Source organism: Drosophila serrata, unplaced genomic scaffold (genome assembly GCF_035046125.1).
Source record: "Drosophila serrata isolate PLE 108 unplaced genomic scaffold, ASM3504612v1 contig_240, whole genome shotgun sequence".
In the NCBI taxonomy this organism is placed as follows: Eukaryota; Metazoa; Arthropoda; class Insecta; order Diptera; family Drosophilidae; genus Drosophila; species Drosophila serrata.
Window position 1 is genome coordinate 11,033,634 of NW_028257138.1, and position 26,436 is coordinate 11,060,069.

Genomic DNA, 26,436 nt, shown 5'->3' on the forward strand with positions numbered 1-26,436 from the left:
ATTTAAATTGAGATAATTACAACAATTTTATATGACAAATCGAAGGCTAAAAATGTCATAACTACGCTAAAAATGCATTAATTTTAATTCGGAAAACTTTTATTTGTTACTAATTATTACGTTTATAAATCTGCATACTCCTTTTTTGCGTTGCATATTTAAGACTGAAATTATGACACTCCCAAATGGGTATTTACATTTAAATATTTACTACATTTTTGCAAGACAATTTTTGCGACAAGTCAATCGGTAAAAATCTCATAACTAAGCCAAAAATGGGTTAAAATCAATTCGGAAAGCTGTCCTATGTTAGTTTTTATTAGGCTAATCAATCTGTATACTCAATTTGAAATTTTAAATTTTTCAATTTTTTGCCAATTTTTGGCAATTTTAATGATGTAACCCCTTATCATTTTTTCAAAAATTGAAAAATTTCTAAAAATTTTATTTTCAACCAGACATGGCTAGATCGATTCAGCTGTTAATGCTGATCAAGAATATATATGATTTATGGGGTCGGAAATGATTCCTTCATATAGTTTTAAGCTTCCGACTGAAATTATAATACCCTCAAATCGGTATTTAAATTGAGATAATTACAACAATTTTATATGACAAATCGAAGGCTAAAAATGTCATAACTGCGCTAAAAATGCATTAATTTTAATTCGGAAAACTTTTATTTGTTACTAATTATTACGTTTATAAATCTGCATACTCCTTTTTTGCGTTGCATACTTCAGACTGCAATTATGACACTCCCAAATGGCTATTTACATTTAAATATTTACTACAATTTTCCTCACAATTTTTACGACAAGTCAAAGAGTGAAACTTTCATAACTAAGCCAAAAATGTATTAATTTTAATTCGGAAAACTTTTATTTGTTACTAATTATTACGTTTATAAATCTGCATACTCCTTTTTTGCGTTGCATATTTAAGACTGAAATTATGACACTCCCAAATGGGTATTTACATTTAAATATTTACTACATTTTTGCAAGACAATTTTTGCGACAAGTCAATCGGTAAAAATCTCATAACTAAGCCAAAAATGGGTTAAAATCAATTCGGAAAGCTGTCCTATGTTAGTTTTTATTAGGCTAATCAATCTGTATACTCAATTTGAAATTTTAAATTTTTCAATTTTTTGCCAATTTTTGGCAATTTTAATGATGTAACCCCTTATCATTTTTTCAAAAATTGAAAAATTTCTAAAAATTTTATTTTCAACCAGACATGGCAAAGTCGATTCAGCTGTTAATGCTGATCAAGAATATATATGATTTATGGGGTCGGAAATGATTCCTTCATATAGTTTTAAGCTTCCGACTGAAATTATAATACCCTCAAATCGGTATTTAAATTGAGATAATTACAACAATTTTATATGACAAATCGAAGGCTAAAAATGTCATAACTACGCTAAAAATGCATTAATTTTAATTCGGAAAACTTTTATTTGTTACTAATTATTACGTTTATAAATCTGCATACTCCTTTTTTGCGTTGCATACTTCAGACTGCAATTATGACACTCCCAAATGGCTATTTACATTTAAATATTTACTACAATTTTCCTCACAATTTTTACGACAAGTCAAAGAGTGAAACTTTCATAACTAAGCCAAAAATGCATTAATTTTAATTCGGAAAACTTTTATTTGTTACTAATTATTACGTTTATAAATATGCATACTCCTTTTTTGCGTTGCATATTTAAGACTGAAATTATGACACTCCCAAATGGGTATTTACATTTAAATATTTACTACATTTTTGCAAGACAATTTTTGCGACAAGTCAATCGGTAAAAATCTCATAACTAAGCCAAAAATGGGTTAAAATCAATTCGGAAAGCTGTCCTATGTTAGTTTTTATTAGGCTAATCAATCTGTATACTCAATTTGAAATTTTTAATTTTTCAATTTTTTGCCAATTTTTGGCAATTTTAATGATGTAACCCCTTATCATTTTTTCAAAAATTGAAAAATTTCTAAAAATTTTATTTTCAACCAGACATGGCTAGATCGATTCAGCTGTTAATGCTGATCAAGAATATATATGTTTTATGGGGTCGGAAATGATTCCTTCATATAGTTTTAAGCTTCCCAAATGGCTATTTACATTTAAATATTTACTACAATTTTCCTCACAATTTTTACGACAAGTCAAAGAGTGAAACTTTCATAACTAAGCCAAAAATGCATTAATTTTAATTCGGAAAACTTTTATTTGTTACTAATTATTACGTTTATAAATATGCATACTCCTTTTTTGCGTTGCATATTTAAGACTGAAATTATGACACTCCCAAATGGGTATTTACATTTAAATATTTACTACATTTTTGCAAGACAATTTTTGCGACAAGTCAATCGGTAAAAATCTCATAACTAAGCCAAAAATGGGTTAAAATCAATTCGGAAAGCTGTCCTATGTTAGTTTTTATTAGGCTAATCAATCTGTATACTCAATTTGAAATTTTAAATTTTTCAATTTTTTGCCAATTTTTGGCAATTTTAATGATGTAACCCCTTATCATTTTTTCAAAAATTGAAAAATTTCTAAAAATTTTATTTTCAACCAGACATGGCAAAGTCGATTCAGCTGTTAATGCTGATCAAGAATATATATGATTTATGGGGTCGGAAATGATTCCTTCATATAGTTTTAAGCTTCCGACTGAAATTATAATACCCTCAAATCGGTATTTAAATTGAGATAATTACAACAATTTTATATGACAAATCGAAGGCTAAAAATGTCATACCTACGCTAAAAATGCATTAATTTTAATTCGGAAAACTTTTATTTGTTACTAATTATTACGTTTATAAATCTGCATACTCCTTTTTTGCGTTGCATACTTCAGACTGCAATTATGACACTCCCAAATGGCTATTTACATTTAAATATTTACTACAATTTTCCTCACAATTTTTACGACAAGTCAAAGAGTGAAACTTTCATAACTAAGCCAAAAATGCATTAATTTTAATTCGGAAAACTTTTATTTGTTACTAATTATTACGTTTATAAATATGCATACTCCTTTTTTGCGTTGCATATTTAAGACTGAAATTATGACACTCCCAAATGGGTATTTACATTTAAATATTTACTACATTTTTGCAAGACAATTTTTGCGACAAGTCAATCGGTAAAAATCTCATAACTAAGCCAAAAATGGGTTAAAATCAATTCGGAAAGCTGTCCTATGTTAGTTTTTATTAGGCTAATCAATCTGTATACTCAATTTGAAATTTTTAATTTTTCAATTTTTTGCCAATTTTTGGCAATTTTAATGATGTAACCCCTTATCATTTTTTCAAAAATTGAAAAATTTCTAAAAATTTTATTTTCAACCAGACATGGCTAGATCGATTCAGCTGTTAATGCTGATCAAGAATATATATGTTTTATGGGGTCGGAAATGATTCCTTCATATAGTTTTAAGCTTCCGACTGAAATTATAATACCCTCAAATCGGTATTTAAATTGAGATAATTACAACAATTTTATATGACAAATCGAAGGCTAAAAATGTCATAACTACGCTAAAAATGCATTAATTTTAATTCGGAAAACTTTTATTTGTTACTAATTATTACGTTTATAAATCTGCATACTCCTTTTTTGCGTTGCATACTTCAGACTGCAATTATGACACTCCCAAATGGCTATTTACATTTAAATATTTACTACAATTTTCCTCACAATTTTTACGACAAGTCAAAGAGTGAAACTTTCATAACTAAGCCAAAAATGCATTAATTTTAATTCGGAAAACTTTTATTTGTTACTAATTATTACGTTTATAAATCTGCATACTCCTTTTTTGCGTTGCATATTTAAGACTGAAATTATGACACTCCCAAATGGGTATTTACATTTAAATATTTACTACATTTTTGCAAGACAATTTTTGCGACAAGTCAATCGGTAAAAATCTCATAACTAAGCCAAAAATGGGTTAAAATCAATTCGGAAAGCTGTCCTATGTTAGTTTTTATTAGCCTAATCAATCTGTATACTCAATTTGAAATTTTAAATTTTTCAATTTTTTGCCAATTTTTGGCAATTTTAATGATGTAACCCCTTATCATTTTTTCAAAAATTGAAAAATTTCTAAAAATTTTATTTTCAACCAGACATGGCTAGATCGATTCAGCTGTTAATGCTGATCAAGAATATATATGATTTATGGGGTCGGAAATGATTCCTTCATATAGTTTTAAGCTTCCGACTGAAATTATAATACCCTCAAATCGGTATTTAAATTGAGATAATTACAACAATTTTATATGACAAATCGAAGGCTAAAAATGTCATAACTACGCTAAAAATGCATTAATTTTAATTCGGAAAACTTTTATTTGTTACTAATTATTACGTTTATAAATCTGCATACTCCTTTTTTGCGTTGCATACTTCAGACTGCAATTATGACACTCCCAAATGGCTATTTACATTTAAATATTTACTACAATTTTCCTCACAATTTTTACGACAAGTCAAAGAGTGAAACTTTCATAACTAAGCCAAAAATGTATTAATTTTAATTCGGAAAACTTTTATTTGTTACTAATTATTACGTTTATAAATCTGCATACTCCTTTTTTGCGTTGCATATTTAAGACTGAAATTATGACACTCCCAAATGGGTATTTACATTTAAATATTTACTACATTTTTGCAAGACAATTTTTGCGACAAGTCAATCGGTAAAAATCTCATAACTAAGCCAAAAATGGGTTAAAATCAATTCGGAAAGCTGTCCTATGTTAGTTTTTATTAGGCTAATCAATCTGTATACTCAATTTGAAATTTTAAATTTTTCAATTTTTTGCCAATTTTTGGCAATTTTAATGATGTAACCCCTTATCATTTTTTCAAAAATTGAAAAATTTCTAAAAATTTTATTTTCAACCAGACATGGCTAGATCGATTCAGCTGTTAATGCTGATCAAGAATATATATGATTTATGGGGTCGGAAATGATTCCTTCATATAGTTTTAAGCTTCCGACTGAAATTATAATACCCTCAAATCGGTATTTAAATTGAGATAATTACAACAATTTTATATGACAAATCGAAGGCTAAAAATGTCATAACTACGCTAAAAATGCATTAATTTTAATTCGGAAAACTTTTATTTGTTACTAATTATTACGTTTATAAATCTGCATACTCCTTTTTTGCGTTGCATACTTCAGACTGCAATTATGACACTCCCAAATGGCTATTTACATTTAAATATTTACTACAATTTTCCTCACAATTTTTACGACAAGTCAAAGAGTGAAACTTTCATAACTAAGCCAAAAATGCATTAATTTTAATTCGGAAAACTTTTATTTGTTACTAATTATTACGTTTATAAATCTGCATACTCCTTTTTTGCGTTGCATATTTAAGACTGAAATTATGACACTCCCAAATGGGTATTTACATTTAAATATTTACTACATTTTTGCAAGACAATTTTTGCGACAAGTCAATCGGTAAAAATCTCATAACTAAGCCAAAAATGGGTTAAAATCAATTCGGAAAGCTGTCCTATGTTAGTTTTTATTAGGCTAATCAATCTGTATACTCAATTTAAAATTTTAAATTTTTCAATTTTTTGCCAATTTTTGGCAATTTTAATGATGTAACCCCTTATCATTTTTTCAAAAATTGAAAAATTTCTAAAAATTTTATTTTCAACCAGAGATGGCTAGATCGATTCAGCTGTTAATGCTGATCAAGAATATATATGTTTTATGGGGTCGGAAATGATTCCTTCATATAGTTTTAAACTTCCGACTGAAATTATAATACCCTCAAATCGGTATTTAAATTGAGATAATTACAACAATTTTATATGACAAATCGAAGGCTAAAAATGTCATAACTACGCTAAAAATACATTAATTTTAATTCGGAAAACTTTTATTTGTTACTAATTATTACGTTTATAAATCTGCATACTCTTTTTTTGCGTTACATATTTAAGACTGAAATTATGACACTCCCAAATGGGTATTTACATTTAAATATTTACTACATTTTTGCAAGACAATTTTTGCGACAAGTCAATCGGTAAAAATCTCATAACTAAGCCAAAAATGGGTTAAAATCAATTCGGAAAGCTGTCCTATGTTAGTTTTTATTAGGCTAATCAATCTGTATACTCAATTTGAAATTTGAAATTTTTCAATTTTTTGCCAATTTTTGGCAATTTTAATGATTCAAAAATTGAAAAATTTCTAAAAATTTTATTTTCAACCAGAGATGGCTAGATCGATTCAGCTGTTAATGCTGATCAAGAATATATATGTTTTATGGGGTCGGAAATGATTCCTTCATATAGTTTTAAGCTTCCGACTGAAATTATAATACCCTCAAATCGGTATTTAAATTGAGATAATTACAACAATTTTATATGACAAATCGAAGGCTAAAAATGTCATAACTACGCTAAAAATGCATTAATTTTAATTCGGAAAACTTTTATTTGTTACTAATTATTACGTTTATAAATCTGCATACTCCTTTTTTGCGTTGCATATTTAAGACTGAAATTATGACACTCCCAAGTGGGTATTTACATTTAAATATTTACTACATTTTTGCAAGACAATTTTTGCGACAAGTCAATCGGTAAAAATCTCATAACTAAGCCAAAAATGGGTTAAAATCAATTCGGAAAGCTGTCCTATGTTAGTTTTTATTAGGCTAATCAATCTGTATACTCAATTTGAAATTTTAAATTTTTCAATTTTTTGCCAATTTTTGGCAATTTTAATGATGTAACCCCTTATCATTTTTTCAAAAATTGAAAAATTTCTAAAAATTTTATTTTCAACCAGACATAGCAAAGTCGATTCAGCTGTTAATGCTGATCAAGAATATATATGATTTATGGGGTCGGAAATGATTCCTTCATATAGTTTTAAGCTTCCGACTGAAATTATAATACCCTCAAGTCGGTATTTAAATTGAGATAATTACAACAATTTTATATGACAAATCGAAGGCTAAAAATGTCATAACTACGCTAAAAATGCATTAATTTTAATTCGGAAAACGTTTATTTGTTACTTATTATTGGGTTTATAAATCTGCATACTCCTTTTTTGCGTTGCATACTTCAGACTGCAATTATGACACTCCCAAATGGCTATTTACATTTAAATATTTACTACAATTTTCCTCACAATTTTTACGACAAGTCAAAGAGTAAAACTTTCATAACTAAGCCAAAAATACATTAATTTTAATTCGGAAAACTTTTATTTGTTACTAATTATTACGTTTATAAATCTGCATACTCTTTTTTTGCGTTACATATTTAAGACTGAAATTATGACACTCCCAAATGGGTATTTACATTTAAATATTTACTACATTTTTGCAAGACAATTTTTGCGACAAGTCAATCGGTAAAAATCTCATAACTAAGCCAAAAATGGGTTAAAATCAATTCGGAAAGCTGTCCTATGTTAGTTTTTATTAGGCTAATCAATCTGTATACTCAATTTGAAATTTGAAATTTTTCAATTTTTTGCCAATTTTTGGCAATTTTAATGATGTAACCCCTTATCATTTTTTCAAAAATTGAAAAATTTCTAAAAATTTTATTTTCAACCAGACATGGCTAGATCGATTCAGCTGTTAATGCTGATCAAGAATATATATGTTTTATGGGGTCGGAAATGATTCCTTCATATAGTTTTAAGCTTCCGACTGAAATTATAATACCCTCAAGTCGGTATTTAAATTGAAATAATTACAACAATTTTATATGACAAATCGAAGGCTAAAAATGTCATAACTGCGCTAAAAATGCATTAATTTTAATTCGGAAAACGTTTATTTGTTACTTATTATTGGGTTTATAAATCTGCATACTCCTTTTTTGCGTTGCATACTTCAGACTGCAATTATGACACTCCCAAATGGCTATTTACATTTAAATATTTATTACAATTTTCCTCACAATTTTTACGACAAGTCAAAGAGTGAAACTTTCATAACTAAGCCAAAAATGCATTAATTTTAATTCGGAAAACTTTTATTTGTTACTAATTATTACGTTTATAAATCTGCATACTCCTTTTTTGCGTTGCATATTTAAGACTGAAATTATGACTCTCTCAAATGGCTATTTACATTTAAATATTTACTACAATTTTCCTCACAATTTTTACGACAAGTCAAAAAATAAAACTTTCATAACTAAGCCAAAAATGCATTAATTTTAATTCGGAAAACGTTTATTTGTTACTTATTATTGGGTTTATAAATCTGCATACTCCTTTTTTGCGTTGCATACTTCAGACTGCAATTATGACTCTCTCAAATGGCTATTTACATTTAAATATTTACTACAATTTTCCTCACAATTTTTACGACAAGTCAAAGAGTAAAACTTTCATAACTAAGCCAAAAATGCATTAATTTTAGTTCGGAAAACGTTTATTTGTTACTAATTATTGGGTTATAAATCTGCATACTCCTTTTTTGCGTTGCATACTTCAGACTGCAATTATGACTCTCTCAAATGGCTATTTACATTTAAATATTTACTACAATTTTCCTCACAATTTTTACGACAAGTCAAAGAGTAAAACTTTCATAACTAAGCCAAAAATGCATTAATTTTAATTCGGAAAACTTTTATTTGTTACTAATTATTACGTTTATAAATCTGCATACTCCTTTTTTGCGTTGCATACTTCAGACTGCAATTATGACTCTCCCAAATGGCTATTTACATTTAAATATTTACTACAATTTTCCGTACAATTTTTACGACAAGTCAAAGAGTAAAACTTTCATAACTAAGCCAAAAATGCATTAATTTTAATTCGGAAAACTTTTATTTGTTACTAATTATTACGTTTATAAATCTGCATACTCCTTTTTTGCGTTGCATACTTCAGACTGCAATTATGACACTCCCAAATGGCTATTTACATTTAAATATTTACTACAATTTTCCTCACAATTTTTACGACAAGTCAAAGAGTGAAACTTTCATAACTAAGCCAAAAATGCATTAATTTTAATTCGGAAAACTTTTATTTGTTACTAATTATTACGTTTATAAATCTGCATACTCCTTTTTTGCGTTGCATATTTAAGACTGAAATTATGACACTCCCAAATGGGTATTTACATTTAAATATTTACTACATTTTTGCAAGACAATTTTTGCGACAAGTCAATCGGTAAAAATCTCATAACTAAGCCAAAAATGGGTTAAAATCAATTCGGAAAGCTGTCCTATGTTAGTTTTTATTAGGCTAATCAATCTGTATACTCAATTTAAAATTTTAAATTTTTCAATTTTTTGCCAATTTTTGGCAATTTTAATGATGTAACCCCTTATCATTTTTTCAAAAATTGAAAAATTTCTAAAAATTTTATTTTCAACCAGAGATGGCTAGATCGATTCAGCTGTTAATGCTGATCAAGAATATATATGTTTTATGGGGTCGGAAATGATTCCTTCATATAGTTTTAAACTTCCGACTGAAATTATAATACCCTCAAATCGGTATTTAAATTGAGATAATTACAACAATTTTATATGACAAATCGAAGGCTAAAAATGTCATAACTACGCTAAAAATACATTAATTTTAATTCGGAAAACTTTTATTTGTTACTAATTATTACGTTTATAAATCTGCATACTCTTTTTTTGCGTTACATATTTAAGACTGAAATTATGACACTCCCAAATGGGTATTTACATTTAAATATTTACTACATTTTTGCAAGACAATTTTTGCGACAAGTCAATCGGTAAAAATCTCATAACTAAGCCAAAAATGGGTTAAAATCAATTCGGAAAGCTGTCCTATGTTAGTTTTTATTAGGCTAATCAATCTGTATACTCAATTTGAAATTTTAAATTTTTCAATTTTTTGCCAATTTTTGGCAATTTTAATGATGTAACCCCTTATCATTTTTTCAAAAATTGAAAAATTTCTAAAAATTTTATTTTCAACCAGAGATGGCTAGATCGATTCAGCTGTTAATGCTGATCAAGAATATATATGTTTTATGGGGTCGGAAATGATTCCTTCATATAGTTTTAAACTTCCGACTGAAATTATAATACCCTCAAATCGGTATTTAAATTGAGATAATTACAACAATTTTATATGACAAATCGAAGGCTAAAAATGTCATAACTACGCTAAAAATACATTAATTTTAATTCGGAAAACTTTTATTTGTTACTAATTATTACGTTTATAAATCTGCATACTCTTTTTTTGCGTTACATATTTAAGACTGAAATTATGACACTCCCAAATGGGTATTTACATTTAAATATTTACTACATTTTTGCAAGACAATTTTTGCGACAAGTCAATCGGTAAAAATCTCATAACTAAGCCAAAAATGGGTTAAAATCAATTCGGAAAGCTGTCCTATGTTAGTTTTTATTAGGCTAATCAATCTGTATACTCAATTTGAAATTTGAAATTTTTCAATTTTTTGCCAATTTTTGGCAATTTTAATGATGTAACCCCTTATCATTTTTTCAAAAATTGAAAAATTTCTAAAAATTTTATTTTCAACCAGAGATGGCTAGATCGATTCAGCTGTTAATGCTGATCAAGAATATATATGTTTTATGGGGTCGGAAATGATTCCTTCATATAGTTTTAAGCTTCCGACTGAAATTATAATACCCTCAAATCGGTATTTAAATTGAGATAATTACAACAATTTTATATGACAAATCGAAGGCTAAAAATGTCATAACTACGCTAAAAATGCATTAATTTTAATTCGGAAAACTTTTATTTGTTACTAATTATTACGTTTATAAATCTGCATACTCCTTTTTTGCGTTGCATATTTAAGACTGAAATTATGACACTCCCAAGTGGGTATTTACATTTAAATATTTACTACATTTTTGCAAGACAATTTTTGCGACAAGTCAATCGGTAAAAATCTCATAACTAAGCCAAAAATGGGTTAAAATCAATTCGGAAAGCTGTCCTATGTTAGTTTTTATTAGGCTAATCAATCTGTATACTCAATTTGAAATTTTAAATTTTTCAATTTTTTGCCAATTTTTGGCAATTTTAATGATGTAACCCCTTATCATTTTTTCAAAAATTGAAAAATTTCTAAAAATTTTATTTTCAACCAGACATAGCAAAGTCGATTCAGCTGTTAATGCTGATCAAGAATATATATGATTTATGGGGTCGGAAATGATTCCTTCATATAGTTTTAAGCTTCCGACTGAAATTATAATACCCTCAAGTCGGTATTTAAATTGAGATAATTACAACAATTTTATATGACAAATCGAAGGCTAAAAATGTCATAACTACGCTAAAAATGCATTAATTTTAATTCGGAAAACGTTTATTTGTTACTTATTATTGGGTTTATAAATCTGCATACTCCTTTTTTGCGTTGCATACTTCAGACTGCAATTATGACACTCCCAAATGGCTATTTACATTTAAATATTTACTACAATTTTCCTCACAATTTTTACGACAAGTCAAAGAGTAAAACTTTCATAACTAAGCCAAAAATACATTAATTTTAATTCGGAAAACTTTTATTTGTTACTAATTATTACGTTTATAAATCTGCATACTCTTTTTTTGCGTTACATATTTAAGACTGAAATTATGACACTCCCAAATGGGTATTTACATTTAAATATTTACTACATTTTTGCAAGACAATTTTTGCGACAAGTCAATCGGTAAAAATCTCATAACTAAGCCAAAAATGGGTTAAAATCAATTCGGAAAGCTGTCCTATGTTAGTTTTTATTAGGCTAATCAATCTGTATACTCAATTTGAAATTTGAAATTTTTCAATTTTTTGCCAATTTTTGGCAATTTTAATGATGTAACCCCTTATCATTTTTTCAAAAATTGAAAAATTTCTAAAAATTTTATTTTCAACCAGACATGGCTAGATCGATTCAGCTGTTAATGCTGATCAAGAATATATATGTTTTATGGGGTCGGAAATGATTCCTTCATATAGTTTTAAGCTTCCGACTGAAATTATAATACCCTCAAGTCGGTATTTAAATTGAAATAATTACAACAATTTTATATGACAAATCGAAGGCTAAAAATGTCATAACTGCGCTAAAAATGCATTAATTTTAATTCGGAAAACGTTTATTTGTTACTTATTATTGGGTTTATAAATCTGCATACTCCTTTTTTGCGTTGCATACTTCAGACTGCAATTATGACACTCCCAAATGGCTATTTACATTTAAATATTTATTACAATTTTCCTCACAATTTTTACGACAAGTCAAAGAGTGAAACTTTCATAACTAAGCCAAAAATGCATTAATTTTAATTCGGAAAACTTTTATTTGTTACTAATTATTACGTTTATAAATCTGCATACTCCTTTTTTGCGTTGCATACTTCAGACTGCAATTATGACTCTCTCAAATGGCTATTTACATTTAAATATTTACTACAATTTTCCTCACAATTTTTACGACAAGTCAAAAAATAAAACTTTCATAACTAAGCCAAAAATGCATTAATTTTAATTCGGAAAACGTTTATTTGTTACTTATTATTGGGTTTATAAATCTGCATACTCCTTTTTTGCGTTGCATACTTCAGACTGCAATTATGACTCTCTCAAATGGCTATTTACATTTAAATATTTACTACAATTTTCCTCACAATTTTTACGACAAGTCAAAGAGTAAAACTTTCATAACTAAGCCAAAAATGCATTAATTTTAGTTCGGAAAACGTTTATTTGTTACTAATTATTGGGTTATAAATCTGCATACTCCTTTTTTGCGTTGCATACTTCAGACTGCAATTATGACTCTCTCAAATGGCTATTTACATTTAAATATTTACTACAATTTTCCTCACAATTTTTACGACAAGTCAAAGAGTAAAACTTTCATAACTAAGCCAAAAATGCATTAATTTTAATTCGGAAAACTTTTATTTGTTACTAATTATTACGTTTATAAATCTGCATACTCCTTTTTTGCGTTGCATACTTCAGACTGCAATTATGACACTCCCAAATGGCTATTTACATTTAAATATTTACTACAATTTTCCTCACAATTTTTACGACAAGTCAAAGAGTGAAACTTTCATAACTAAGCCAAAAATGTATTAATTTTAATTCGGAAAACTTTTATTTGTTACTAATTATTACGTTTATAAATCTGCATACTCCTTTTTTGCGTTGCATATTTAAGACTGAAATTATGACACTCCCAAATGGGTATTTACATTTAAATATTTACTACATTTTTGCAAGACAATTTTTGCGACAAGTCAATCGGTAAAAATCTCATAACTAAGCCAAAAATGGGTTAAAATCAATTCGGAAAGCTGTCCTATGTTAGTTTTTATTAGGCTAATCAATCTGTATACTCAATTTGAAATTTTAAATTTTTTGCCAATTTTTGGCAATTTTAATGATGTAACCCCTTATCATTTTTTCAAAAATTGAAAAATTTCTAAAAATTTTATTTTAAACCAGACATGGCTAGATCGATTCAGCTGTTAATGCTGATCAAGAATATATATGATTTATGGGGTCGGAAATGATTCCTTCATATAGTTTTAAGCTTCCGACTGAAATTATAATACCCTCAAGTCGGTATTTAAATTGAAATATTTACAACCATTTTATATGAAGGCTAAAAATGTCATAACTACGCTAAAAATGCATTAATTTTAATTCGGAAAACTTTTATTTGTTACTAATTATTGGGTTTATTATTCTGCATAGTCCTTTTCCGTGTTACATAGTTCATGAATTTATGACACCTCCAAATGGGTATTTACGTTTAAATATTTACTAGAATTTTGAATAATTTTTGCGACAAGTCAAACGGTAAAAATTTCATAACTAAGCCATACTAATTATTGGGTTTATAAATTTGCATACTTTCTTAGCATAACAACTCAACGACTCGTCGCAATCGGGTTTTTTATTACTAAAATAGAATACACTTCAAACTGTCAGGCGATTGAACATTGAATTTGAACCTGTATTAAATCTTGTGGTATACAGAAAGTTCATTGGAATAAATGAATAAACTATGCGAGAAATAGGCAAAACTGAACTTAAACCAAACATACTAAAATAAGTGTATATATGATATATAGTTATATCCTAGAAATATGGATTTAAAATTGGCAACTACTTGAATCCCGCCTGGCTGGCCTTATTCACAATCATTTGCAAATTCTCGTGCAGCGTTTTGATTTGGTTATAGGTGTCCTCGTCCAGATTTTCCAACAGATTCGACTCGACCTCGTCGGCATCCAGTTTCTTGGGTCTCAGGCTGAGCACTCCGTTCCTTATGGGTATATTCACATTGGCGAACTTGTCTGGCATCCTAACAGCCATAAGGAATATGCAATTTATAAAGTTATCTCGTATATCAAGAGAAATACTTACACTTGAGCCACCATGGGGCTGCCGAACTTGGAGAGCGCCACCTCGCCGGGCTTTGGATAGCGTAGGAATGCCATTGGCGGAGTCGAAGGCGACCCGGTGCGTATTTGCTTCTGTGCTAGTGGTGTGCGATCGGCACTGAAGGCCTTTGAGCGCGAAGCCATAGGTGTACGCATCTTGCTGCGCGAATGTCGAGTTCCTGTTGCCCCACTGGTGCTTGGCGGCGGCTTTGCCGAATGAAGGATATTAAGATCTCCGCAAGCGGACTGACTCCGGCGTGCACGACGGGCCCTGGCCGAGTGCAGGGGTCCGGGTGTACGCATGGCCTTCGTTGAGCGCAGCAGGGAGCCAGTGTGGGCAGCTAGGCTGCTGCCGCTGCTAGCCCCGAGGCTGCTGTCTTCTGTAAGGTAGCCTAGATATACAGTGGCCGGCACGTGATGTATGGTGGTGGTGGTGCAGGGTGAAAAGTGCAATGTGTGGAGTGTTAGAAAGCAAAGTTGAGTTAGTCACGAAGCCGGGCACCAGTTAGAATAAAATTAAAAGGGCAAAAATGATAGCTAGATAGATGTCATGGATGTGTCTTCGGTAGCTAAATGTTAAGTTACAGTCTATTCCAGGGCTGGGAAAAAGTTCCTTTACCAAATCCCGTACGTACCTTCATCATTACGACTACCAACGGCGGTGGCAGCGACGGCTGCATGTCCATCAGTGGTGTTGCAGCTCATGGACATGGAGGCTAGCAGCTGCGTCTGATCGCTGGCCTTGAAGTCACTGAAGCGGTCCAGCTCGGCAAAAAGCTGCAGCATCTCGGGCACCTTCATGTCGGCCAGCTCACGCTGCACCTGGCCAAGCAGCGTCTTCACCTGGCTGTCGACGGTGGCCAAGTACTTGGACTCCAGCGTGTCGATGCTGATCAGGCGCGAGTCCATTTTCAACTCGTACAGACGCACCTTTTCCTCGCGGTTGGCCACCTCGCGGTTGCGCTTCGAGTTCTTTGGTATCTTGGTGCGCGGCATCTCGGCGGCGGCGGTAGTTTAGGGTTACTTGGTTTAATAAGTCGAATTACCTGGATTTTGTCTTTAATTGCGGGCAAGCGTCTGTTTTTTGTTGCTCTTAATGAAATTTTCCGCTTAAATTTAAGCGTCATCTGTCAATGTGACCAGAGGTTGTTATCGTAGATATGCCAAGTTTATCGGTGTTGTTATGATGTATCGATTGATGATCTATCGATTGTAAGAGATGATTTTTAGGGGTGGCAGCACGACAGATTGTCTTAAGTTTAAAACAGTCTGGTAACGACAATATTTAAAAAAATCGTTATTATTTTAAAATGAATGTTTTTAGTATAATAACAAGATATAAAAAGTCTAATCTGTTAGAGATTTAATAGAACAGGCAAATTTTAATTTAAATATATCAATGTTATTAAAAGGCTTCTTCTAATCATTATTTGGATGATTTATTTCAGTTTTGTGAAACAGACTGCTTCGCTTATCACGTTCCGAGTGGAATAGATAGCTTGAAAACTTAACTACTTTTTGCGGGAAATCCGCACAGGCACACCCTCTTTGGGCATCAAGGTAACTCCATTCGCGCCGAACTCAATTTCGCGCTTCTCCTTGCAGATTTCTAGTTCAAAATTGGACAGCATTTTGGCTACAGCTATTTTTACATTTACCTTTCCCATACGCAGGCCTAGAAAATTAAGATTAAGATTACTTACGAATGTCAATAATTTAATTCCCGAATGGATTTATTACCTATGCAGTGACGAGGACCCTCGCCAAAGGGCATATAAGCAGCCTGCTTGAAGTTCTTGTTCTCATCCAAATACCGTTCCGGCTGATAGCTGAGTGGATCGGGGAAGTACTCCGGATCCCGGTGCATTCCCATCAGGGATATCACAATGGGTGTGTCCTTCTTGATTACCAGCTTGCTATCCGGCACTTGATAATCCTGCGTGCAGACACGGTTCAGGATAGGCAAAGCGGGATATTTGCGAGCGGTTTCTGCAGAACGAAAGAGGTAACTATAATAAACCTTCTCTAGTGAAGCTTCATTGACCGGCTTACCCATCACGCAGGCCTCCAAGTACTTCATATCCGAAATGGCATCGTAGGTCAGACCGCCGTGCTTCTCGATAGCTTGTCGTACGTCCTCCTGCGCCCTAACCATCACCTCCGGGTTTTGGGTGAGCTCGTACAGAGTGAATGAAGTTGTGCTGGCGGTGGTTTCGAATCCAGCGGCATAGAAGAGGAGCAGCTGTCCGGCAATATGGTCCTTGGACATCGACTTTACACCATGTTTTGAGCTTTCCGCCGTCCACACGTTGTCATCGGTGCTGATCTTTCCCTGATTTCGCAGCTGCAAGAGGAGCTGCAGCAGATCCTTGCGAACAATGTTGTTATTCTCCCGGAGATCCACGGTGCGATTGGATAGTTCCCTCATCCGTTCAAAGGCTTCCTGTTTCCATCCAATTCTCACGAAGAACTTCTCCAAGCTGATACAGGCATTTTGCTCAAATAGTTGTCACTTTTAATTATTTAAAATATAAGACTTACGCTGGATAAAGGAATGATGATGCGCCGCGAACAATGTCGGAAATGGTGTTGCGATTAACTAATTTACTGATTTGGAGAAATTCGTTTCCGGGATCTGCAAAACTGTCCACATCCAGTCCAAAAATAGTCGACGCAATTATATCAACGGCGTAGCTGGGGAGAAATATTGAGTGCAGCTATTAGTGTTAATCTCTTAGATAAGGTCCGGTAATTATGATAAGATTGAATGTAAAAATAATAATATATACATGTTATATATTGCTTGCTAACGAAAATAAAAACAATTTTCAACAAACGAAACCATTTTCACTGTCTTCGTACAATCTAATCAATCTTATCTTGTTCCCCTGACCACCGCACCTACGTTGAAATAACGCTCTTTAGCTCCACTTCTTTGCTCCCGTTGTGGGGCAGTTGCTTCATCAAGTGGGCTATCAACTTATCGCCAACTGCATCAGAGGTCTCGAACATGGCTTTCAGCTTGCCGGAGGTGAAGGAGGGCGAGAGCTTGGTGCGCAGGTTTTTCCAGCTGGCTCCTTCAAGGGAGAACAGACCCGCCGACATCGGATCATTCTCCTCGTCCACATAAACGCCGCGATCGTGGAAGCTGGCAAAGTCCTTGACAAGGACATCGTGGGCCAGCTTTGCGTCACGGACCAAGAGGGCTGGCCTAATGGTGAGATACATTCCGATCACCGGCTCCTTTGTCGAGTTGTACAGATCATAAATGGCCATGCCAAAGGATCGCTTTCCCTGCCGCACGGAGTCGAGGACACCGAAGGGAATAGTCGTACCCGCCGAGGGGAAACCCTTGCGGTCCCAATAGCTAAATGTCCACTTGAGGTAAACATATAGAAGGGTTACGGCCCCGATCAACAGCACAATTCCGATCATTTTGCTAGCTCCGTCCGTTCTTCTTGCGAGCCAAATCGAAACTAACCGGTCGATTGTGTTACCCGATTTATAGTCGCTAGGGGGGAGTCTCAGCCGCAAATAATTTCACCATACCGACAGGTGATTACACTATCACAATGCCACTCGAGGCAGCAAATAAGTTTTTGAGGTAGGTTAGGGTTTCATTAAAGATTCCCACAATACATAATTCCACGGTTGCAATGCGCTCTCTCAGTGTGACACGGCATTTCTTAAGCCTATTATCTCAGGTAATATTTCCTCTCCTTAGATCCTTAGACAACACTATTGATACGTTGGCTGATACGGTCAATAGGTTTTCGATAAGAAAATACCAATCGCATTTAGTTCGAGTCCCACACTCGGTACGCATGGAGCTGTCACGGTAAAAGCCACGTCGGACAAAATCACGTTGAAGTTTCACATCTTTAACCTTAATTTCAAAATATTTATATAAGTATAAGTCGAAACTTCTTTATTGCTCAAATAATTTCATGTTTCGCGGTAACTTTCATTGAGAAAAGTTTTTAAGAAGACTTAAGCAAAACGGGCTTAAGTATCGAACTTTGTGACCTTCTTTTCAGGCAACTGGCTGTCTATTTAAGATGGCCAAAAACGAGGAACTCACAAAAATTACAGCCACAATCCTATTAGCCGCCTCTATGGCTCTTTCTACGCCTCCGCACGCATAAATTGCATTTCTATCTCCATTGTTTGCTGTTTGCTATCTCTTCCTCTGCTAGTTGCACTTTGACGCACACACACAGTCGCAGGATTCTAATAAGAACCGAGTGTGTGTGGGAGGCAGGGTGTGTGTGGGTGGGAGTGTGTCTGGGTGTGTTAGAGTGGCACACAAATCAAAAGCATTTTTGTCAGCATTTCGGTGGCTTCCGCCAGGGGCGGTGGTTGCAGGCGAGGTGGGGGCGTGGCTTCAGAACGAAACGGGGACACATCCTGCGTGAGGCATTTGAAAATAATACGCATCGGAGGCTCTGCACTTGATAGTTTGCCTATGGTGCCTGCTCGTGCACACACTCTTTCCAGGAAAAGGCACAACCGAATCAAATACTGTACTTTAATACCCTTGAAGAGGGTTTTATTATAATAAGAAAATGTTTGTTCAAGTGTTAATATTAAACAAAAAAGAAAGCTAACTTCGGCACGCCGAAGTTTATATACCCTTGCAGATAGAACTTCGATGACTAGGAATCCATACAATAAAAATTACATATATTTCATTCACCTATACATATTATATTTGCAGTATATTACACAAAATTTAAGACTGATATAAAATGGCTATATCTAAAATTTAGTGAAAATCAGCTGAAAACTGAAAACGTTATTTCTGAAACGTTCATTTCTTGACCGTTCCTATGGCAGTTAAATGAATTAGTAGTCCGATTTTCATATAACTTTACACAAAATTGTATAATAATATGAATCGGCTATATCTCAAATTTGATAAAAATCTGTTGAAAACTGGAAAAGTTATAATTTTTAATTGTATTAATTTCTCGATCGTTCCTATGGGAGCTATATGATATTGTAGTCCGATTTTCATAAAATTTTACACAAAATCGATTGCAGAGGAAAATATAATTTGTATCAGTGAAGGAGTCATTTCCGACCCTATAAATCATATAAATTCTTGATCAGCATTAAGTAATGGGGGGAAATTAATGAAAAAATAAATTCATAGCTAGCACAACTTATTCTAGACCTAGGCCTGATCACTAATATAGCTTCTCTTAATGTTTAAAATATAATAATGATATATTTGTCAAAATAAAGACTTACCCCAGTAGAGGACACGTCATCTTTCGTCATTGCTTAATTCCTTCCGATGTAGAGTTATATTCCTGGTGAGTTAATTAAGTATCATCTTACGATATGGATTCATCGAAGTGTTCTTCTTTCACTATCACTTTAGATGTAATTCCTTCCAGTATCGACTTATAATCGTGGTGACTTCAATTAGAATTATCATGGCACCGAAGATCTCTTCCTGTTTATCTGGATGTGTTCCATTGGCCACGTCATATATTTCAGGTCGAAGGGTAATCACTATCACTATCACTAAAGATGTTAACACTAGGTACCCCTAGGACAGACTGAGGTCGCGGCGATCAAAGAACCTCTATTTATACTTCCCGATCAATAATAACAGAGAAAGAGAGCGAGAGGGAAAGAGCTACCTCTGTAGCTACAACAGAGAGAGATAGAGCGTAAGCGCCATCTCTAGAGCTGCAACAGAGGGAGGCAACAGAGCTGCAACAGAGGGAGAGACATACCAAATGTTATTGTGAGTAAGAAAGAGAGCGAGAGGCAGAGGCTTACAGAGGCATACAGAAAGAGAGGGCGAGAGTAAGCTATTCACTGCCATTACAATATTATAATTATTATATTATTTTATATTTTTATATTAATGCATTAATAAGAAAGGAAGCTAACTTCGGCACGCCGAAGTTTATATACCCTTGCAGATAGCACTTCTATGACTAGGAATCCAAACAATATAAATTATATATATTTGTGTTAAAAACAATGAAGTAATACCTACTTTGATTTCGTTCACCTATACATATTATATTTGCAGTTTTACATTCGCAGATTTGCATTTTTCCTCTACATAAAACGATCGTTTGTATGGCACCTATATGATATAGTCGTCCGATTTTCATGAAGTTTGACACAAAATTTAAGAATAATATAAAATGGCTATACCTCATTTGATGAAAATCTGTTGAAAACTAAAAAAGTTATAATTTTTGATTGTATTAATTTTTCGATCCTTCCAATGGGAGCTATATGATATAGTAATACGATATTAATAAAATTGTACACAAAATTGTAGAGTATAATAAAATGGCTATATCTAAAATTTGATCAAATTCTGTTTAAAACTGTTGAAAATGTTATAATTTTTTTTGTAAAAATTTTACGATCATTCCTATGGCAGCTATATGATGGCAGCTATCTGATGGCAGCTTTATCATATATATATGATCTGGCCCGTTCCGACATATATACGAGTGAGAGTATATAGAAGGCGAACTACAAAGTTTCATTCAGATAGCTTCAAAACTGAGAGACTAGTTTGCGTAGAAACGGACAGACGGACAGACGGACAGAAGGACAGACGGACAGACGGACAGACGGACATGGCTAGATCGACTCGGCTGTTGATCCTGATCAAGAATATATATAATTTATATAGTCGGAGGTGCCTCCTTCACTGCGTTGCAAACTTCTGACTGAAATTATAATACCCTGCAAGGGTATAAAAAAAAGAAATCTAGCTTCGGGGAATCAAAGTTTGTATACCCTTGTAGTGGAAAAACTTCATAACTAAGCCAAAAATGCATTAAATTCAATTCGGAAAACAGTTATATGTTACTAATTACTGGGTTTATAAATCTGCATACTCATTTTCTGCGTTGCATATTTAAGACTGAAATTATGACACTCCCAAATGGGTATTTACATTTAAATAATTACTAAAATTTTCCTCACAATTTTTACGTCAAGTCAAAGAGTAAAACTTTCATAACTAAGCCAAAATTGCATTAATCTTAATTCGGAAACCTTTTATTTGTTACTTATTATTGGGTTTAAAAATCTGCATACTCCTTTTCTGCGTTGCATATTTAAGACTGAAATTATGACACTCCCAAATGGGTATTTACATTTAAATATTTACTAAATTTTTGCATGACAATTTTTGCGACAAGTTAAACGGTAAAAACCTCATAACTAAGCCAAAAATGCGTTAAAATCAATTCGGAAAGCTGTCCTATGTTAGTTTTTATTAGGCTAATCAATCTGTAAACTTAATTTGAATCAATTTTTGGCAATTTTAATAATGTAACCCCTTATCATTTTTTCAAAAATTTAAAAATGTCTAAAAATTTTATTTTCAACCAGACATGGCTAGATCGATTCAGCTGTTAATGCTTATCAAGAATATATATGGAATGATTCCTTCATATCGTTTTAAGCTTTCGACTGAAATTATAAAACCCTGGAAGGGTAGAAAAATACTGAACTTTAAACCCCTAAAGATATTTCCAATTCTCTCGTAAATGTAACTTAACTGTAAAGGATCAGAAAGAAGTATATTAAAATATACTTAAATTAGCTAGATGCACTCGTTTTAAATCCTGAATTAAAACTGATTTTGGGTCTTAACTTAATTTGAATATTTGATTTCTTATGCTGATTTTAAATTAAAAAAATTATTAAACAAAATATTTGTAATGTTATTTAATTATCTTATATTTACGTGTACCTTTTTTTGTAGTATTTATTTCAATTCGCAAGCACAAAATATGCTTCCTGAACTAGTTTCCTGATTAAGGATACAGATTTTCAGCGACTGTTCTGATTTCTCTGTGCAACATCACTGTCAGCGGTCTTATGACAATTGCATAATTCGAGCATTTTGCTAATTAAGTTGTCAGATTAAAAGTTTTAATTGGCTTGTTGCTTGCGCTCATGCTCGTGTTCGTGCTCGCTTAAAGCCGCAAAGTGGATGAAGGATACAAGGGATAAAGGATAAAGGATGAAGGCTGCTGTCAAACGGCATTTGCAATCGATGGCAGCATCAATAGCACGGTGCCGGCAAAAGGATATATCCCAGCCATCCATCCAACTATACATTCATCCATCCATCCATCCAGCCATCCATCCATCCACCTATCCATTCATCCATCCGGGAGCAGATATTGCAGCAACACTGAAACTCAATTTGCGCCGACCAAACGATGCGTTAAGCATATAAAATGCAAAACGGAAGCGACGTTCATGGATAGATTACACACAACTACCTACAAATATGCAGCGTCCCTTTTGCAGGGCTTTTCCACCGCCGCTTTCCCCAACGCTTTTCCTGCGTGTCTGCAACTGTTGCATATTGCAGTGCGTACGCTGCCTTTATTGTCCTGATGTTAATGGAAACACCTGCTACATGGCGTAGAAGTCAGCGCCTGGAGTCCGTGAACGAGTGCCAGACATTGTCAGGGGATTCTGGCCGGGATTGAGGGGGTCGGAATTCAGCATTAACGCGCCCTTGGTGGCGCCCTTAAGCAGTGTCACTCTCTGTGTGTCCCCTCCTTCTCCGGATGGCAGTCAACGGACGGAGAGTGATGCCTTCTGGGAGCGTTTGCAGGTAATGTTGGCTGGAAACCATTTTACAAAGTGCAAGAGGTAAAAGTGTTTCAGTGTCAACGCCTGATGATGATGACCAGATGCCCTGTCCCTGTCCCTGTCCAGGTGATTGCTGCTTATCTTAAATTCAACTGATTACCTAAGCAGAAAGGGATGGATTTCTTTTTTATTTTACCATTAACAAGAAGGAAAACTAACCCTTGCAGAGTGCAATTGAGTTATACGATCCCATCGAAAATCTATTTTAACATTCTTCTGACTAAAATTAAAATACCCTGCAAGAGTATTAAAATCGTATTCGTTTACTATATTATTACGTTACCTTGGCAGTTAGATCCTAATGATATATGTTTTCCAAAAATAATAATTGGTCTTGATGTATGTTCATGGGAAATTACCTTTATTTTTCCCGTGTCCTGTGCAGTTAAGGCTGCCGAAGGGGGGACATGCAAGTGACGAAACTACCCCAAAAGTGCCCAGTGGCAATCATTAGAACTTTATGGCCTTTCGATATAATTTCCAACCCTCTCTAGCTTAATGAGCTCCATGCGGCCTGGCCGGGTTCAATTGAATTGTGCTCTGCAAGTTGGGCAAACCCAATTAAAATTTCCACTGTCCGTTTCGGGACGATAAGGAAAGAAAGGACCGTTCGAAGACCTCCAATATTCCCCTCCCAATTTCTTTTACCACCCTTTTGGATACGGAGAAAAAATATGGATTAAGTCTTGATATAGAAATCTGGTTATAAATTATACCTTATATATACCTTATATAACCTTTCGTTTAAATATGATATATTAAATATGAAACCTTATATAGGGATCATTTTTCTTAAGATTAGATCTATTTCAAGATATTCCCTTACCCTATTTATTTGTGTAGGAAATATTTATAAGCCACACTATTTTCTCTCTGCACAGGTGTCGCCTCTTTCACAGCGTTCTTTTCACTCGTTTCCTGGACACACGTTGCACTCGGAACTCACTCAAAGCGAGGGTGCAGTCCATTTCCACTCGTTCCTTGCTGCTCACAGAGCGCCTTGGCGTATGCAGCATGTTTCAGTCGCTTGTGGAAGGCAGTTGCATTCGATTGCCCAGCACTTCAGCAGCAGCGGAAAAGCGGAAAAGCCGAAGGCGGAAAAGCGGAAACGCAAGGAGAGAGACGGGGAGACGAGGAATTGAGCAAGCACCATCGCTGGTTCGTTTCGACACATTTTCTTTAGTTTTCCTTTCCCGTTTTCCGTTCGGTTATTGTTGGTGGCCTTTGTTTATTAGTGCGTGTCTGCGCTGCGAGCGGTTTTTCGTAATTGAAACGAGAGCGACATAATTAAATTAAAATTTCCCCGCACACAGTGGCAGCGCACTAGCATCGATAGACGAGGCCCAACTAATCACATTACCAGCCATCAGCCATCAGCCACCAGGCATCAGGTATCAGCCGCCAGTCGTCAGTCGTCACTAGTCGTCAGTCGGAAACCGAGCAAAACTCACAGTTCGCATTGCATAGTTTTTGGCGCGCTCCGAAATAAACACACCAGTACACACCAACACAAAGTCTTCTTCCAAGCTCCTACTTCCGTGAGTGTGTGAGTGTGAGAGGTCGCCTATCCTGCAAAAGCGACCGAAAAATCATCAACTCTTGTGTCTGGTGAGTTGTCATAAATGACATTGAAATTGCTGGCAATAAACGGCAGAGCATAAGGCAAAAATTCGGGCAACATACCAAGTGTCTTGTCCATAATATTTGGTGTGAATGTGTATATGGGATCATAAACTTCAGACATCTGTTCATAAAAAGACTTTTAAAATGTTAAATCAGCGGCGATCGGTTCTAATTTCTTAGAAAGATAATTTTCAGTGAGTACAATATAACGACTTGTGGATAACCTTGCATAAATTTAGCCAAAGTCAAGGACTGCAAGTTTATCTATAAAGAAAATGTGTATAATTTTTTTATAGTTAAATGGGAAAAATGTGTCTGTTTGAGATATTACATTTAAAGTACATTTGTTTTTTGAAGCCTCCTTAAGTTAATATAATGAAAAGCTCTACATCAAAGCGTAATAAAAATTTCTCCGAATTTATCTGTATATTTACCTTTAAAATATTCTTTTCAATACAATACAATACAACATATTTGGTACTTATACATTTCCCTTCCACTTAATGTTCTCATTATTTGCCTGGCAAAATGATTTATCCATTATTGGGCCATTACCATGATGGCTTAAATATTTTTGTGTGATAATAACCTCTCTCCGGAGCCTTAAGTGGAAATTGCAATTTCAATTTCCTGCTCTTATAGCTGCTGTCTCTATAAACACCGATAAACCATTATTTCACAGGACAAGGGAAAGCGAAGGGGACAGGAAGTATTAAGCTGGGAACTTCCTTTGTCTTGCTTAATTTCGCTGTGGCCCGAAGTAAAATAAGTGAACCGGAATTGTCATTCACCCGGGGATCGATGAACCCATTCATAATCCGGACTCTACAACCTCCCACCCATTTATTATCCCTGCTCATCCTTGACCAGAACGCATCTGCGGTTAATGTGCGACAATTGTTCGATTTCCCTGCAATTGCAATTTACTGCTCTGTAATTATTTTACTTGCATGCATTAATGTGTTTTTCGCCCAACAACATCTGCAATTATGAGCATGCCTGACATTTTTCGTATTTACTATATACATTTGTATATATATATATTTTTTTCCCAATTGAAAATCAATTTTGTAAATATTCCGTTGCCTCTTAAATGGGACAAATGGTTTTTTGTTTGCATGTGAAATTGGATGATTGAATTGTATGGGCATTAAATACGTGTTCTTTTACCTCTTTTTTCCAACCGATCCAACCCATTGAAAGTCGCCTGAGCCCCGCAATCACATTCGCTCACAATTCGCATTTGTCGCGCTTCAATTATAGTGGAAAATATTTGCATTCCGACGCATTGCACCCGAACGGGAGTGTTTGTCTACGTGCCATTCGAAGGATATCCCGTCGAGTCCTTTAGGTAGGGGACTTAACGCGGGGCTTTGCAATCGCAATTCGTATTTTGCATTCAGCATTTATGACCATTGTCCACGTTTTAAGCACCATATCGAAATTATGCATGGTTCATTAAATATTTAATTAAATGCGCATAAAAATAAATACAACATAGCGTATACGTATTTACTTTTTGTTCATATGGCATTGCGTATACGTAATTTTTTTTTTATGTTCAAACAGCATAACGTATACGTATTTATTTTACGTGAACATTTTTTTTGTCATCTCTGTATAATAAATAATAATTAATGGCATAACTAATGAAAATTCTCCTAGGGGAA

General features: G+C 33.5%; 4 protein-coding genes across 7 annotated transcripts in view; 2 read left to right on the forward strand and 2 right to left on the reverse strand.

Moving 5' to 3' along the window:
• The window catches only part of Mco1 (Multicopper oxidase 1), a 265,366-nt gene that overhangs the window by 34,754 nt on the left and 204,176 nt on the right, over positions 1-26,436 (forward strand). The window lies entirely within an intron of this gene.
• borr (borealin-related) lies at positions 13,734-15,478 on the reverse strand. Its single transcript, XM_020952143.2, has 3 exons — positions 15,118-15,478; positions 14,466-14,874; positions 13,734-14,403 (listed from the first exon to the last, which is right to left on the reverse strand). Exons 1-3 carry the CDS (start codon positions 15,476-15,478, stop codon positions 14,205-14,207), a joined length of 969 nt encoding a protein of 322 aa, XP_020807802.2. The 3' UTR covers positions 13,734-14,204.
• Positions 15,562-26,436, reverse strand: part of LOC110183787 (putative cytochrome P450 6d5) — an 87,822-nt gene continuing 76,947 nt past the window's right edge. The window contains exons 2-7 of one of the 4 annotated variants that reach the window (XM_086831452.1): positions 17,388-20,206; positions 17,024-17,176; positions 16,535-16,962; positions 16,223-16,471; positions 16,141-16,157; positions 15,562-15,685 (exon numbers count right to left, since the gene is read on the reverse strand). In XM_086831452.1, coding sequence (XP_086687578.1) covers positions 15,632-15,685; positions 16,141-16,157; positions 16,223-16,471; positions 16,535-16,962; positions 17,024-17,176; positions 17,388-17,917 — 1,431 coding nt within the window. In that variant the 5' untranslated portion in view covers positions 17,918-20,206 and the 3' untranslated portion in view covers positions 15,562-15,631. Of the gene's footprint in view, positions 15,752-15,902; positions 16,158-16,222; positions 16,963-17,023; positions 17,177-17,387; positions 20,207-26,436 lie in introns of those variants that run through there. The other 3 variants (XM_086831451.1, XM_086831450.1, XM_086831449.1) reach the window with 3 other exon arrangements.
• LOC110183743 (guanine nucleotide-binding protein subunit gamma-e) overlaps positions 24,554-26,436 on the forward strand; it is a 44,391-nt gene continuing 42,508 nt past the window's right edge. The window contains exon 1 of the mRNA XM_020952100.2: positions 24,554-24,751. The gene's annotated coding sequence lies outside the window, so the exon portion shown is untranslated. The remainder of the gene's footprint in view (positions 24,752-26,436) is intronic.

Bases quoted from the DNA above. Each gene is read 5' to 3' on its own strand.
- borr (XM_020952143.2), bottom strand. From the start codon at position 15,478: ATGCCGCGCACCAAGATACCAAAGAACTCGAAGCGCAACCGCGAGGTG. The intron at 14,875-15,117 runs GTACGTACGGGA...CTGTATATCTAG, and splicing joins TGGTAGTCGTAATGATGAAG to GCTACCTTACAGAAGACAGC. The intron at 14,404-14,465 runs GTAAGTATTTCT...TATGGCTGTTAG, and splicing joins AGCCCCATGGTGGCTCAAGT to GATGCCAGACAAGTTCGCCA.